Consider the following 16533-nt stretch of genomic DNA (forward strand, 5'->3'; position numbering starts at 1 on the left):
GATAGTGGATATTAAATTCTAAACGTGTTTTTATTATAAGTTTTTGAGTTTAACTTACCACTTATACTACTCTGGCCCTGCAGAGCAGATTTTGATTGTAGTTGACTGTTAATTATTATTACTTTTTTTGTGGCAGCAAATGAAAATTGTTTTCACATCCTCCTCCTGAAGAAATATCAGGTATTTATTTACATTCTAGACTAAATAATAAAGTTAAAAACTGAAAACGTTTAAATTTGCTTTTCTTAGGAAATGTCAGCTCAAGGATCATCTTCACAGCTTCCTAAACCTTTTGATCCTGAGCCAGAAGCTAAATATGGCACACTGGATGTGACTTTTGACTATGACTCACAAGAACAGAAGCTTCTGGTAACAGTGACAGCTGTCACAGACATCCCAACATATAATAGGACAAGTGGCAACTCATGGCAAGTACACCTTGTTCTTCTACCTATAAAGAAACAGAGGGCAAAAACCAGCATCCAGAGAGGACCATGCCCTGTGTTCACAGAAACATTCAAATTTAATCATGTTGAATCTGAGATGATTGGAAATTATGCAGTTCGATTTAGACTGTATGGTGTACATCGCATGAAAAAAGAAAAGATTGTGGGGGAAAAGATTTTTTATTTAACAAAATTGAATCTTCAAGGGAAAATGTCATTACCTGTGATATTGGAACCTTCTTACAATCATTCTGTGAGTATCTCATCAAATGGCTTGAATACAGTTTATGTTCGTGGTATATAATATATACAATATTTAAAATCTTTAATCAACCCAACAACTTTCTCAGTCTATTGTTTATGTAGTAACCATACCTTTATAAAAATTTCTAAACCCTGGATAAGTAGGTATAACTTTTTCTTTTCTATGAAAGTTGCCCTTGAAAATGATACATGGTCTATTTTGTTTATTTTATTTTACCCTTCACAGAGTTCCAGCCCAGAGTCTTACAAGTTTGTTCTTTTGTTGAACATTTAATAAATGATTGATTATAACATCATATCATCTCCCTGTAGAATATATTGTTTTCTTTCTAGGGTAAAAATAGGTGATTCATTAAGAAGTGTGTAGCCCTATATCTTATTTGCAATAACAGAAATTATTTGCTCTTACAGAATATGTACTGCTGTCTAGGTGATGACTGGTTATCTTTTCAAAAGTGCCATGAAATTATTTTAAAGGTTCAAAAATATCTTGTTTTACTTTCCCCCATTTTTAAACAGAGATTTTTCAGGCTTCCTGGGAGAACACTTAAGCTTAGCACTTTGAACTATTCTTTTTTTTCCCTCCAGATTATAATCACATACAAATCAATCTCTCTCCATGTTTTTAACTAAATTCCCTTAAGCACTGCAAATCACAGGAGAGAAATGTCTGCACTGTTGATTTAAACCAGGGAGGTACATTGTGCCACATAGTTATTTAGATTATGAGAAAATCTGTGATATGATGTAAGTGTAAATTATGATTTATATTTATTCCTCTCTGTTATATTGAATAAAAAGCATTTTTATAATATGAATATACAGATTTTAGAGTACATTTATATTTTTAAATAAAGGTATAATATTTTAGGGTCGTTTTTAAGTGTTTAAATGTGTTAGCATTGTCTAAGGTTAGGGTCTTATTGCACCTACCCTAGGCAGCATTTGATGTTGTAGGACCTTCATTCACAATCAATCCATACCATTTTAACTAAATGATGTCAGCATCTTTAAAAACAAGAAGATGATGGTAAATATCATATACCCATCCATATAGTTTGTGGGATAAGATTTCATTTTTATTGGGAGAATTGATAAATTTTCAGAATGAATATCTTTAGGAAATTCCTTTTTAAAATATCAGATAGATTATAAGATGAGAACAAAATAAAGTTCAGGCAATATTTCAAGGGGAAAATTTTTTTCATAAAATTGAGTATTCTATAATTATTAATATGATTTTTAAGCTTTCTCATAATTTGGTCTGAATGATCACTAGTCATTCTATGGAAAATACATCCTTGTATAGAAATAACTGATTTAAATTAGAAGAGAAAGACTGTATCATCAAGAGGTATGTATTTTATATTACTTTATTCACTTCAAATTATTCCCAGTTCTGTTTTAATTGTATTCATTTCACAAAGAAAATTACACCATAGAAAATAATATGGTTTTATCTCTGGTTAAACTAAGTAATTTCTATATGCACCTACATTATAGGTGTTAGCTTGTAGTCAGCTTATAGTCATTGATCCTGTAATCTTTTTTTTTTTTTTTTTTTTTGCCAACCAGTACAGTAAATTTCTGAAGAGTGTTCACAAGAGGAAAAGCTAGATAAATAGCTTCTGCAACAGAATTTACACCTGAATAAAACTATCCATCTTCTGCTCTTGGAGAATTTTTCTCTGCGTTGACACACTTCTTAAATTCAGTAACTGTACTTTATTGTTCCTCTCTCTTGCTCTCTTTCTTTCTCCTTCTCCAAATCTCATTGCTTGTTTTTGGCTTCTGTGCCAGAAACAACTTGGCACACCACAATTATGAGATTAATGTTCATCATTCTATCAATTGTCTTGTCATAAAAATATACCAATAGAATGTATATCCTCTCTCTATAGTATAGTGTAAATGTTTTCTTTGCTTAAGTTTTACTATTAGCCGTATGGAGAAATCTTGTGATTACAGTTTACTTAAGTGGGTTTGTCTAATTTTCTAAAATGTAGTAATGTATGTGTAAGAGGTGCACTCATGATTAAACATTTATTCTCGTGGCTTTTAAATAATATCTTGTTGTTGTTGTTGCAAGAATATTAGCCTTTTGGCAAGTCTTAATCCAGCCAAAGAATTTACAAACTACAATTAAAACATATTTAAAGCTTACAGTTTATTTACATGGATAATAATAGAAAAATAGAATTCTTCATATAAAATTTAGTTTTATAGTTAGTTTTTCAGGACCTTATTGAATCAATACATTGAGAGAAAAAAAGACCAGTGTCACCAAGATGACTTTCTGAGGACTAAACAATGTGTTTTCCTGAGTGTTAAAGTTTAACATTAAGATAAGGATATAGTTTGAGGTGTGCCTCCTTGATCATTGTATGATGGAAAATATATCATGCTAAGATTTGAAAGAATGAGTTCTTTCTACTAACTAGCTGTGTAAACCTGGTAAATTATCTAGTCATTTTGGGCATCAGATTTCTCATTAGTAAAATGAAAGGATTAGACCAAATGTTCCCCAAGGTCCTATACTTCTCTGATATTCTCTGATTCTACTGATATATGTTGGAAAAGGAATTGGGTAAGAACAGAAATGGGTGGATTTTAGGTGTTTTGTGTGTTTAATATATGACATTTTGTGGTGGACATTTATCATGTTTTCTCACTCTTCCATACCTTTTTAACAACTCTCTAATGTCTGGGAAAGTCCCAACTAATAAGTCACACCTCCCTAAGGTAAGTTCATTTCCCCAGTAAAATTCGTTTTCTCAGTCTCACTGGTAAGTGGGGCATGAGCTATGTGACCTAGACTCTACCACTTGTGTTCATTTTTAGGGAACCTCAATACAGACTGAACAGAGAAGCAGACATTGCACTCAAATCATGTTTCCATGAAGTTGATAGTGGAGGCATCTGGTGTTCAAAGGCAATAGTGACTCTAAAATAGCCTGCTAGTGCAAAAATGGTATTGTTGCTGGGCAAAAGACAGTTGCAGTAAAGAAGAGTTCTTGGCACATAAGAGTCCAGTGGGGAACAACAGCAAAGTTTCCTCACCAGATCAGTTCTGCAGTCTGATTTTAGACTTTATTCTTGAGAAGCTTAACCAGTAACCTGGTTCTCCTTTTGTCCTCATTTCTTTAATAAATTGCTGTTCCATTTTGAGTCAGAGCTAGATTCCAGTGTTTTCAGATAAGAACCCTGAAATAACCATATGGTTTAATATTTACCTTCACCTTCTGTAGTTATCTCTTACACCCTGCTCAATAGCTAGATATTGTCCATTCTTACCATGGTATATCCCTCTCATAATTTGATCTTTTCTCATATACTTGACTTTGTTTGTCTGGCACTCTTCCTAGTGTATGACCCAATCACTTTCTTCACTTGCATTTTTAGTACTGTATCACTCTCTGTAACAGTTGTCTGGAATAGCCTTTCCATTTTGTCTTATCCCAGTTTTATTTCTCTTTCAACTTGTTAGATTTATTTATTATGATTTATTAATAGTGAAGCCTCATTTTTTCCTCTCATAAATACACACACAACCCTTTCTGTACAAATGATGCTTAATTAGCATAATATAAGATAGCATAATCTCTGCTTGCTATGGTGATATGAGGCCACCTATACATTGTTCTTTTTTCTGAGTATAGGAATGTAGATTCTAAATCTAGAGTCTAAATCCTTGGTTTACCTTATGTAATTCAAATGGCTCTTGGTGAGTTGCTGTTTAGCGAAGTTGGTATTTGATGATGATATAGTATGTTTCATCTTGAAATTAGGTTTTCTAAATTAGTAGACAAGCTGCAAGCCCATCTGTTAAGATTCATATAGACAAATGGTTCTCAAAGTGTGGTCCTTGGACCAGCAACATCATCACCACCTAGGAATTTGTTAGAAGCACACATTCTCATTTCCTGCCTTCAACTTAATAAAAAAACCTCTGAGGGTGGGGCCCAGCAATCAATATTTTAACAAGCACAGGTGATTCTGATGTACATTAAAGTTTGGGAATCACTGCTCTTGACTGGGATTGGCAAAGTATGGCTTGTGAGCCAAATCTGGCTCTCTTATATGCAAACCAGCTTCAGAGAAGGGAATGGAAGATGGTGTATTGAATCTCCCTCAGACTTTTTCTCCCCAAATGCCTAATGAAATGAGTAAAAAATATGAAAAGTACCATAAAATGTATTTCATTATCAACGAAAGAAATATTGATGATTCTGGTGTGTCATTAAAAGACATATAGCAAAGACATGCACCTAACACCTAATTCTATGCTATATCCACTAAAATCCATGCCGGTGAGTCAATAAAAATCTTGGGAATTTTCAGTAATACCTCAGATCTGTAAAGAAACAAACTCTGAGTGCTGTGTTTATTGTGGTAAATTGTATTACTATTCACAAATATTTAGCACTTCTTCCTGTAGAAGGATCTTAAATCTCTGGCTATTAAAATTGTGTTGATTATCTCAGCATAAATAAACTTACTCTGATATAGAAATTGGTGCTACTACATCAAATGCCCAAAGTATTTATGACATTGACCTTGGAGCCAAGTAGTAGACAGTCATGAAACTTGAATTGGAAGCTGACAGAATGCTGATCCATGTTATGCAATGATAAAGTGCTTTTATAAAGCTATCACCCACACTAACATGAATAGCAGTTAATATAAACATGAGTTTGTAGCTCTAGGCAAAAAGGTGGAAAAAACAGAACAATAACATGAATTTGTTAATTATTGACTGCATTTGAGTATTATAAGAAAGAGAAGAGGTCAGGGGAAATGGCGGGTCTGTAAGCAAGAGTGAAAAGAAATAGAAAGAATCCCAAAATTTAAGAACTTACAGGGTTGAAATCAAATGAGTCATTTCTAACCCATGTAAGATAAAGCTGAGAACACTGAGTTACAAAGGCTTCAGCAATGTCAAGGACCAAATCAAGAGTGTGGCCATACATGCAATGTTAAATCTCCAAGTGGATTATTGTGGCACCCAGCAAATCATTTCTCTTGGAAAAAGTGGCTCTAGGAGAAGGGACTAAAAGTACAGCTCTCCTGTGTGAGCAGGAGAGACAGGAAAAAATGAGAAATGAAGGACATAATGTCTACTTAGTGTGATTTCAGAGTCAAAACAGATTGGTTGCTTTGGTGTGGTCCTTGAATGGAAATGTTTATGTTGGTTGCCCTGTCCCTGGTTCTCAAGTGTGTGTTGGATGTTTGTGTGACAGACAACTTATCTTTTTAGCTCTCGGTTCTCCAGATTAACAGCAACATCCGGACTTAATTTAGACACTAGTATTCAACAGCCAAAGATCCTTGACTTTGAGCTCAAAACTATGACTAAATAGCAGTTTTGTTTTATTTTCCTTAGGGATGGATGAGAGTGTTCAGCATGTGGGAGAGAGAACGAGGGAACTGAAGGTTTGGTATCCAGAAGAACAGGCTTTAGTGGTCTTTATTATCATTCACATATATCCTGTTGCTCCTCCCTGTAGAAGAAGCATGTATTACCACCCTGTTGAACTTAGTTGTGGCCATGTGACTTGCTTTTATCTTCTGCTCATAACATTTAAGAGCCAGAATAATACCTCTGCTATTATGAAAGCATGTGTGGAAATGGAGCCTCTTTCAGCTTTGAGCCTTTGCCAATCTAAAATAGATATGTAGTATAAGCAAAACATAAGCCATTTTTGTATTAAGCTGCTGAGAACTTGTAGTTTTTTGTTACTATAGCATAACCTAGCCTGACTGATACATTTGCTCTTCTAACTAAAAAGTCTATGAACCTCTGTGGCAGAGAATCAAATGAAGTAGGGAAACTGACTAATGTAGTTGCCTTCTTTTGAAAGAATCCAAGGCACATATGTGTTGCAGATTGGATTCCCTGGGAAGCAGACTCAGAAGGAGTTTAGTGTGCCGAATGTTTATTAAGGAGTGCTCTTGGGATCAATCCTTGTAAAAGAGAGAAAGAAGCAGGATTGGGCAGAAGTCAAGCTGCAGCACATGCACAGCAATGGCTCCAGCCAGCCCCACAGGGAAATTTGGAACTAAAGTAGTCCTTCAGAGTTGTCCCCAGTTGGGCTGAGATAGCCAGGCCTTCATACCCCCACATCAGAAAAGGCCAGGGTGTTAGGATCCTGGACAATTTGGTCAGGATGAATAAACAGATAAGTTTCTAGCTAGCAAAGGGATGAGAGAAAGAACAAGGCCATACTGGAAAACTTCAGTTTTCTTAAGTTCTAATAACTCAAGGCACTTAATATGTGCCTAGATGTCTTTATTTTACTAAATCTCGTTTCTTATTATATGCCTGTGTGAACAGATAGCAGTTCTGGAAGTAGACATGGGAGTGCATGAGATTGTCTCAAGGGTGAGAAGTCTAGAAGATCTAGAACTCCTAGATCTAAAAATTGGAGAAAGGAAGATTCAGATAGGAAGAAAGACAATAAAGTATTACAAAAGCCAAGAATGATGTTCAAGAAGAAAAGAATAGTTGACTTTATCAGATGCTGCTGATGGAACTAATAATCTGAGTATTGAAAATTGTCCATTGGATTTAGGATATGGAGGTCATGAGTAGCCTCAGAGGAGCTAATTTTGGTGATGGTGGAGGGGCTGGAATCCAAACTGGAGTGGCAATTATATAGGCAACTTTTTAACCAAGTTTGGGTGTAAAAATAGAAAGAGAGGACTGTATTTGGAAACAAGGGTTTAGGGAGGATGTTTTTGAGGTTAGGAGAGACATGGACATGTTTAAATATGAATGCAAATGATCTGACAAAAAAGATGTGTAATGTAAGCTATAGGAGAGATAATTGAAGAGAGAGACATTAGTTTATGTGTCTGGGATGAACAGAGAGGGAAGAGATTTATTTGAATGGTCGACCATGAAATCTAAGCATAAAAAAGAGAGAAATTATGCTTGAGAGGGGCTGATGGGCAGGGGGAAGTAAAAAGATTAGTGGAGTGAAAGTCCCAAGGATGTCAGGGAAGACACGTGAGAGGAGTAGTACAGCAGCAGTTGTGGAAGGATAGGGGACTATGGTTGAAGAGAAGAATGTTTTCAGTTAACATGACGTGGAATGACAAGGGTCCAGAATGTGATGGTGGGAGTGGGCGTCTGAGATGGAGTACAAAGTGAAATCATTGGAGTGGATAAGATGGTCAAGAGAGGTCAGGTTCTTGGATGGGCTATCTATATGGTCATTGAAGTCATAAAAGATGATGACAGAAGTTGAAGTGTAAAATAAGATTGAATCAAGGATCATTGTCCTCAAAGAGGGAAGGGGAAATATATTCATGGAATGAAAATGAAATGTCCAGGAGGACAAAATAGCTATGTGGCCAGGATGACATGGGAAAATAGTTGCTTTTTTCCATGAGTTTTAAAAGAGCAATGTTTGAGAAATCAGCAGAAACTTTGCTTCCTGACTAATATAGTTTGAATATATTTGTTGCTACAAAGCTCATGTTGAAGTCTGATCCCCAGTGTGGCAGTGTTGGGAGGTGTTTGGGTCATGGGGGTGGACCCCTCATGAATAGATTGATGCTCTCCCTGTGGGGAGGAGGAGAGTGGTGAGTGAGTTCTCTCTAATAGTTCCCACCAGAGCTGGCTGTCTACAGGACCCTAGTACCTCCCCTCTCTCCCTCCCTCTCGTTTCCTCTCGCCATGTGATCTGCTTGCACCTGCCGACTGCCTGCTGCTTTCCGCCATGAGTAGAAGCAGCCTGAGGCCCGCGCCAGATGCAGCTGTCCCGGAATTGTGAACCAAATAAACCTCTTTTCTTTATAAATTACCCAGTTACAAGTGTTCTGTTATAGCAACACAAAAATGAACTGATACACTGACCTTGAGGTAGTTGGGGTTTGAGACAATAACAAGGATGAAAAGTCTACAGGGAATGATGTATCCTCAGGGAAGAATTGGGTTTCCATAAAAGCAAGGTGCTGGGGATTCAGAGCAGAAACTAAAATTCTGGAGGAGTTTATCATAGATCAGGAGTACTAAGAAGGCGTAATGGAAAGTTTCTCTAAAGGAGAAGCATAATGGGAAGAAGTACAGAGAATAGTAGGACCGATGTTAAAGTGAAAGATGACCAGTATCATCAGGGATTTTCCTTCAAAATGTCAATTCCAATCATAGTTCAAGTCCATTTAAATCTCAGACTTAATTTGAAGTCTAACTTAAACCCCATCTGTCTTAGTTTTCTGTCACTTATAACTGAATACCTGAAACTGGGTAATTTATAAAGGAATGGATTTATTTCTTACATTTTAGGGGGCTTGGAAATTCAGGGTCAAGGGGGTGCATCTGGAGAGGGCCTTCTTCCTGGTGGGGACTCTGCAGAGTCCCAAGGTGGCACAGGGTATCATGTGGCAAGAGGGCTGAGTGTATTAACATGCTTTCTTCCTCTCCTTAGAAAGCCACCAGTCTACTCCTGTGATAACCCATTAATCCATGGATTGGGTTAATTTCTTCATGAGGGCACAGCCCTCGTGATCCAATCACCTCTTAAAGGTCCCATCTTTCAAATACCATATTGAGGATTAAGCTTCAACATGAGCTTTGGAGGGGACATTCAAACCATAGTACCATCTTTATAAAAATGTCTTAGATTATTTCTAATATAATTTAAACTTTAATTTATCTATCTTTGTATACCCAAAGATAGATAGATAGATAGATAGATGATAGATAGATAGATAGATAGATAGATAGATAGATAGATAGATAGATAGATAGATAGATAGATAGATTAGATGGATAGATGGATAGATGGATAGATGGATAGATGGATAGATGGATAGATGGATAGATAGATGGATAGATGGATGGATGGATGATAGACAGACAGATATTATCTATCTTTATATACCTAGAACTGGTTATTGCTGTATAAATGTTGAATAGATGGATGGGTGAGTAGGTGCATATGGTGCATGTTATCTCTGAGATTTTTGTCTCTGGTGCTCATTTGTGCAGCTAGTCGTATGTTTTCTTATTTTTGACCTTGTTTTATGTCTTACAAATTTGAAACACTTGGAGAATAGAGACTTTTACTTATATGGACTTTTTCATAGAACCTAGAACATAAACGTTCAGTGAACACTTATTAAATTGATTCATCAACATGTTCAGGTAAACCTGATCATTATAAAATTCTCACTCAATTCTTTATAACATTATTCCCTGATAGGTGTCAGTATCATTAAAACATCCCTATTAAGAATCTTTTACAACCTGGAATCCAATAAGCATGCACACTTCAGGGTAATTAAATAGGAACACATCAGTAGTAGTTTTATTTTTAAATAACAGAGGGTTAATTACTGATGTATATGCTTATGCCGTTTCTCGTTCAGGAATTATAATGCCATAGTCTGCTAAGAGTGATCCACCTTCCTCAACACTTATTACAATGATGATCTTATTTTAGATACTTGTAATTTCAACCTTTAATTTCTAAAATCCTTACATCTCAAAGTGTGTCTTTTATGTTAATGGATTGAATTGATTCAGTTTTTTATTTAAACTGTTACTTTTATTTTTAAGAGAGGTAAATTATCACTTGTGCTCTATAATTGAAATGTGTGTCTCTATAAGAATCACACTTTAAAACTGAGCTTCACTCGTTTTCATATTCACTACAGTACAAAACTACCATTGTCAGTAAAAAAAATATTCATTTCCCAAATATAGATTATTCCTCTTCATCATAAAATAATTTAAAATAAATACCTCATGATAAACTAATGATCACAATTAAAAATTCCTGCATGACAGAGAAAGCTGCATGTGTGTAAATTAGTTCTCTAGACAACAACAGTAATGTGAGTCATGGCTCACTGTAGTATAAAACTGAATAGTTACAGACCTATTTAGAGACAGTTATTCAGAGAGAAAGTAAGTGAGCATATATTATTGGTAGAGAGGAATTACTAGTCTCGCATGAAGAATTTTTATCAGATAAAACCTTTAGTGAAAGGGAGAAGCTAAAACGGCATGAAAGGAAACCTTTTGTTTAAATCGGATTCTTAGATTTGTAGGGAAAAAAAATAAGTGAAGTTTAAATGTTAAGTTGCAAAAATTTTTGAACATGCAGAAAAATTGAGTGAGAAAAAATGAAATTTCAGTGAGTTACCTGGTGTTTTTTTCTTTTTAATATACCTAGTATAGGAAGAAAAAACCATAAGTCATCTTAACTGGGATTCATTTTGTTGAACCATCCAAGTACTGATCTCTGCACTATCGAGGACCATCCTGTATTTCAGTTCTTGTTTAGTGTGCATTGTTTTTTCAAAGCTAAGCCATAAAGTTAAAGAATAAGCTTAAAATACAGGTATTAATTTCCTCTGCTGTTCTGTTTTATTTTATGCAATTTTTCCAAGATACTGATTTCAGTTGTTTGTAATTCTAATGAGAGGGATTAACAAATGCTTATGGAAAGAAAGTACTACTTGTTCATTTTATGGTGGGGTAAAGATTATAACAGCTAAACGGGGTCCAAGCGAGCAACATATTCTATAATTAAGTACACTGCAATGCATTATGTACAGCAAGAGGGGATGAAATAGTGTTCTTTACAGAAGTATCATGGGAGATACATAACATTCAAAATCTAAATATTAACCATTATTTTGAAAATTATTCCTTTGGAGGGGTCTAGATGTGAGCATCCTGAACGCGTTCTTTCTTATTACCCACAGCTGTGAAAATTATGTATCTTTTTACTCTAAAGAAGCACTTTTCTTACATTACAGTGAGCAGGGTTTTTTTCCTCCTGATTATCTTTCAATAATAGAATAGTTGTATCCACTGTGCTGCTTGTGCATTATCTTACCATTTGGTGGAGAGACAATAATAAGTGAACAGTAACTTTGAGTGAGGTTGTTGTTAAGAATTCCCCATTACAAATGACACGAAGAGCAAACATGTGCAATATTTTATTCTTTCTTTAGTCATTTTCCCCATCATGCTAATCTTAAGTAGCAGGAAAGTATACAATGGGCAAATGTGTTTCTTTTTTTTTTAATTGTTATACATATTCGTGGGGTACAAAGCTGACCACCACCACCTGCGTGTCCAAGATGTGATGATCAGCAAAAGTGTTCCAAAACTAAAATCTTTAATTCTTATACTTTCATGTTTAAAATCTTGACAGACAATTCAAAATAGTAGCTGCTTAATTTGAAAAATGCTTGAAGTGGTACTGATTTGAAAAATTGATAGGTGTGAACATATATTTTATCAGAATGTGTTTTATAAACCAAGCAGTATTAATGATATTGCTTATAGTCTTTCCCCCGAATAAGTACTATTGGGGATATTTCTTCCAAAAGAGTTGTGGTTATATATGCTGAGACATTTATTTTGAGGTGGATGGGGTTTAATGCTAGAGTACTTCTCCCAGAGTACTGCCTACTTAGGCAGGTAGTGAAAATTTAAAGAGAAGTAAAAAATACTAATTACAAAAATGTTTTTCTCTCTAGAAAACTTCAAATTTAATTTAGAAAAGAACCACTTCTACATTTGATGTATTTGTGTCCTTAGAATGGAATACGAGCTTAAGAAATACTCAGTGTAGCCCTACAACAAAGGAACTTAACTTTAAAAAATTAAAATTGAAGGAAATCTTTTAGCAGGTTTTCAGTCTCATAATCATGTATGTTCTGTGAACACTATAGGGACTTGTAATGAGGCAGAAAAATGCCTACTTTAATGCCTTCATAATTTTATGCAGGGCAAAGAATAATTCTGGTCACAAAATTATTGTACATAGTAAGCCAGTTTATAAATTTCCTGATGTTTATTTTAAGCAGATAGCTTTAAATTTCTATCACTGAAAATGAATGTGTTCCTGCAAGTGCCATGTTTCTTTATTCAATACCTGGAGCTCTTGTTAGAGTGGAATACGCATTTTTAGGTGTTGAGTATGCAAAGATGTTCTGGTTGAAAGGCTAATTCTCCATGGTATACTCTCATATATGTTAGCAATTGGTATGGTAATGCCACCTAACCTGGGCACTTCCTGAGGTTGTGATGATTAAATGAGATATAAGGTAGTGAAAACCTCTCTGTAATAGCTATAAATATTAGTAGTTATCCTGCGATAAAATAAGTGTCCTTAATTTAATTTGAATAACTCTTTTTTTTATAGTTCAAAGATATTCTCTGTTATTACAAAAAATAATGGTTATTTTCTTTCTTATAACTTTTAGATCTCCAATTGTTTATATAGGCTATATCTTAGCTACTTACTGTGTTCTTTTTATAGTCAATCACTTTAGGGCAACTAATGATGAGAATGGTACGAGATTACATTTTGTGGCAACATGGATGAGTCTGGGAAGACATTATGCTAAGTGAAATAAGTCAGGCACGGAAAGATAAATACTGCAATTTCTCGCTCATATGTAGCAGCTAAAAAAGTTGAGCTTACAGAAGTAGAGAGTAGAATTGTGGTTACTAGAGGCTGAGAAGGGGAGAGGAACGGGAGGATAGGGAAAGATAAGTTAGCAAATACAAAATTACAGCTAGATAGGAAAAACAAGTTCTAGTGGTCTACAGTAGTGCTAGGCATCTATAATTAACAATAAGTTATTGTATGTTCTCAAAAGGCTAGAAGAGGTGCTTGAATGCCCTCATCACAAAGAAATGATACATATTTGTGATGATGGAATATGTTAATTATCCTAATTTGATCATTATACATTATATATATGTATTGAAATATAGCTCTGTACACAAGTACATACAATCAATAAATGTCAATTAAAAATGAATAATTTTTCTTAAAAAAAGCTATTGGAGCTAGTAGAAACTGAGAACAAGTTTGGTGCACATAGTTTTGTTATATTTTTGAATTACCTGATGTTATACTATCAAAGTATATAATTTGTATAATAAAAGATATGTGTATATCTTAATATTTATATTTTATAATAAAAATAAACAGTAAACTAATTAGACTTTAATTTGGCTTACTTTTGGGTGAGTAACATGCTATTTTAGTTCATGGAAACAGTGTGTGTTAAAAGTGCATGTTTTATATTAGTAACTGCTGTGGATTGACTGAATTTTGTCCCCCAAAATTCATATATTAGAAACTTAATTGCCACTGTAACTGTTGAGGGTAGGAAATCCTATTATGGTAATTGAAAGGCGGGACCTTGAAAACGTGATTAGATTGTAGGACCATGCAGTAGTGAATGGGTTAATAATGTTAGTCAGGGGCGTGGCTCTAAGGGCTTTAAAAGGAGAGCACTTGAGAATCTCTCTGCTCCTCCGTTTTCTGCCACATGAGACACCTGCATTGCTGTAAAGCCACCAGCAAAGAAGACCCTCACCAGATGTGTTCCCTGGACTTTGGACTTCCCAGCGTCTGAAACTGTAAGTAATAAATGTTGTTTTCTTATAAATTACCCAGTTCCGGGTAATTTGTTATAAGCAACAAAAATGGACTAATACAAAAAATTGGTACCAGAGAAGAGGGGTGTTGCTTATACCAAATACTTAAAAATGTGGAAGCAGCTTTGGAACTGGGTGTTGAGGAGAGGCTGGAGGAATTTGGAGGAACAGCCTAGAAAAAGCCTAGATGACAGTGCAAATTTAGAAGGCATGAAAACCAGGGTAGGTTTGGAATGTTTTAGAGACTGGTTAAATGGTGGTGACCAGAATACTTATGGAAATATGGACTGTAAAGACCATTCTAAGGAGGTTTCAGATGTAAATGAGAAGGGACTCATTGGAAACTGGGGCAAAGATCACCCTTGCTAGGAAAGGAACTTGGCTGCATTCCGTTCATGCCCCCAGATTATGTGGAATATGGAACATCAAGGCGCTGACACAGGGTATTTGGCAGAAGAAATTTCTAAGCAGCAAAGCATTAAGGAAGCTGCATGGCTACTTGCAACAGTCTATGCTGAGTTATGGCAGCAAAGGCATGACATAAAGTCAGAATTTACTTTTTACTTGATAACTTTTATTTTATTTATTTATTTTTATTAGTTATGAATATTCATGAGATACAAAGCTGATTGTCACTCCTCATGCCCATGATGTGAGGGCCAGATTCATACTGGCAGCATACCCATTACCAAAAATTGCATTTGTACCCTGTGTCCCCCATCCAATTATCCCCAACCTCCCTCTCCCTCCCTCATCCCCCCAACTCCTCTTTGTAGCCCAAGGAATGTTCTCTCCCTCTGCAAGTCCAATGCACTGCTGTGGTCTTTCCTTCCTTCCTTCTTTCTCTCTTAGCTCCCACATATGAGTGAGTACGTGTGGTATTTATCCTTCTGTGCTTTGCTTATTTTCACTCAACATAAGTTTCTCCAAACTCATCCATGTTGTTGCAAATGGGAGTATTTCACTCTTTTTTATAGCAGGGTAGTATTCCATGGTGTATATATAGCACAGTTTCCTTATCCAGTCATCCATTGATGAACATTTAGGTTGATTCCATGTCTTGGCTATTGTAAACAGAGCTGCGATGAACATGGGAATGGAGGTTTCTCTTTGACGTGATGATTTCCATTCCTCTGGGTATATACCCAGAAGTGGGATTGCTGGATCATATGGAAGGTCTATCTGTAGTTATTTGAGAAAACTCCATACTGTTTTCCATAGTGGTTGTACTAATTTACAGTCCCACCAACAGTGTAGGAGTGTTCCCTTCTCTCCACACCCTCACCAGCGTTTGGTATTCACCCTCTTTTTGATTATAGCCAGTCTAACTGGGGTGAGGTGGTATCTCAACATAGTTTTAATTTTCGTTTCCCTGATGTAAAGTCAGAATTTAAAAGGAAAGCAGAGTGTAAGGATTTGGAAAATATGCAGCATGGCCATGTGGTAGAAGTAGAATATTTTCAGAAGAAAAATGCAATGGTGCTGGGAAGACTAGTACAAAAGAAAGTGATTATCGAGAGAAGGGGGGAAAGGCCCTGAAGGCATTGAAGAAGCCTCTGGAGCCAACCCTTCCATTTCAGGCCCAAAGGCCTAGGGAGAAAGAATAGTCTCAGGGAACAGGCCTGAGGCACCCTCCATTGGCTTGCTGCCCAGAGCCACCTTGGGAAGCTGCTCCCCACAACAACACCCCAGCAGCTTTGGCTGCTCCCCATGTGGCTATAAATTGGCCCTGGGTTTGGCTGGACCTGCAGCTTTGGAAAATACAAGCTGGAAGCCTTGGTGGCATCCGTGTGATGTTAGGTCTGCAGGCTCACAGAATGCCAGCACTGTGGAGGCTTCGGAGCCTCCACCCCGATTTCAAAGGATGTATGGTAAAGCCTGGCAACCCAGGAAGAGATCTGTCACAGGGGCAGAGTCATCACAGACAGCCTTCGCTAGACCAATGCTGAGCAGAAACGTGGGGTTAAAGTTGCAGCAGAAAAACCCCATCAGTGCCATGTCTAGTGGAGCCATGGAACCGTCATGAAGACCCCAAATTTGTGGAGCTACCAGAGTACAACGCCAGCCTGCATGAGCTAAGGCATCAGCTGAGACCAGGGAAGCCATAGGAGCAGAGCTGCCCAAGGACTTAGGGACATAACCCCCACACCAGCATACAGAGAACATCAAACATGGGGTGAAGATACAGTATATTTCAGCTGTAAGATTTGATGCCTTCCCTGCTGGGTTTTGGATTTGTTTGAGACCTGTTACCCCTTTCTTTTGGCTTGTTTCTCCCTTTTTGAATGGGAATATATACCCTTTGCTTGTCCCACCATTATGTCTTCGAAGTAGATAAATTGTTTTGATTTTGCAGATGGGACTTTTGACTTGAAAAAAGGACTTTGAACCTTGGACTTTTGG

General features: G+C 36.3%; 1 protein-coding gene across 3 annotated transcripts in view; it reads left to right on the top strand.

The window, feature by feature from the left end:
* SYT14 (synaptotagmin 14) overlaps positions 1-16533 on the top strand; it is a 171448-nt gene that overhangs the window by 113226 nt on the left and 41689 nt on the right. For all 3 annotated transcript variants that reach the window (XM_063113561.1, XM_063113562.1, XM_063113560.1), the window contains exon 4: positions 250-699. In XM_063113561.1, the coding sequence (XP_062969631.1) occupies positions 250-699 (450 nt within the window). The remainder of the gene's footprint in view (positions 1-249; positions 700-16533) is intronic.

The sequence above is a fragment of the Cynocephalus volans genome, chromosome 11 (genome assembly GCF_027409185.1).
Source record: "Cynocephalus volans isolate mCynVol1 chromosome 11, mCynVol1.pri, whole genome shotgun sequence".
Classification (NCBI taxonomy): Eukaryota; Metazoa; Chordata; class Mammalia; order Dermoptera; family Cynocephalidae; genus Cynocephalus; species Cynocephalus volans.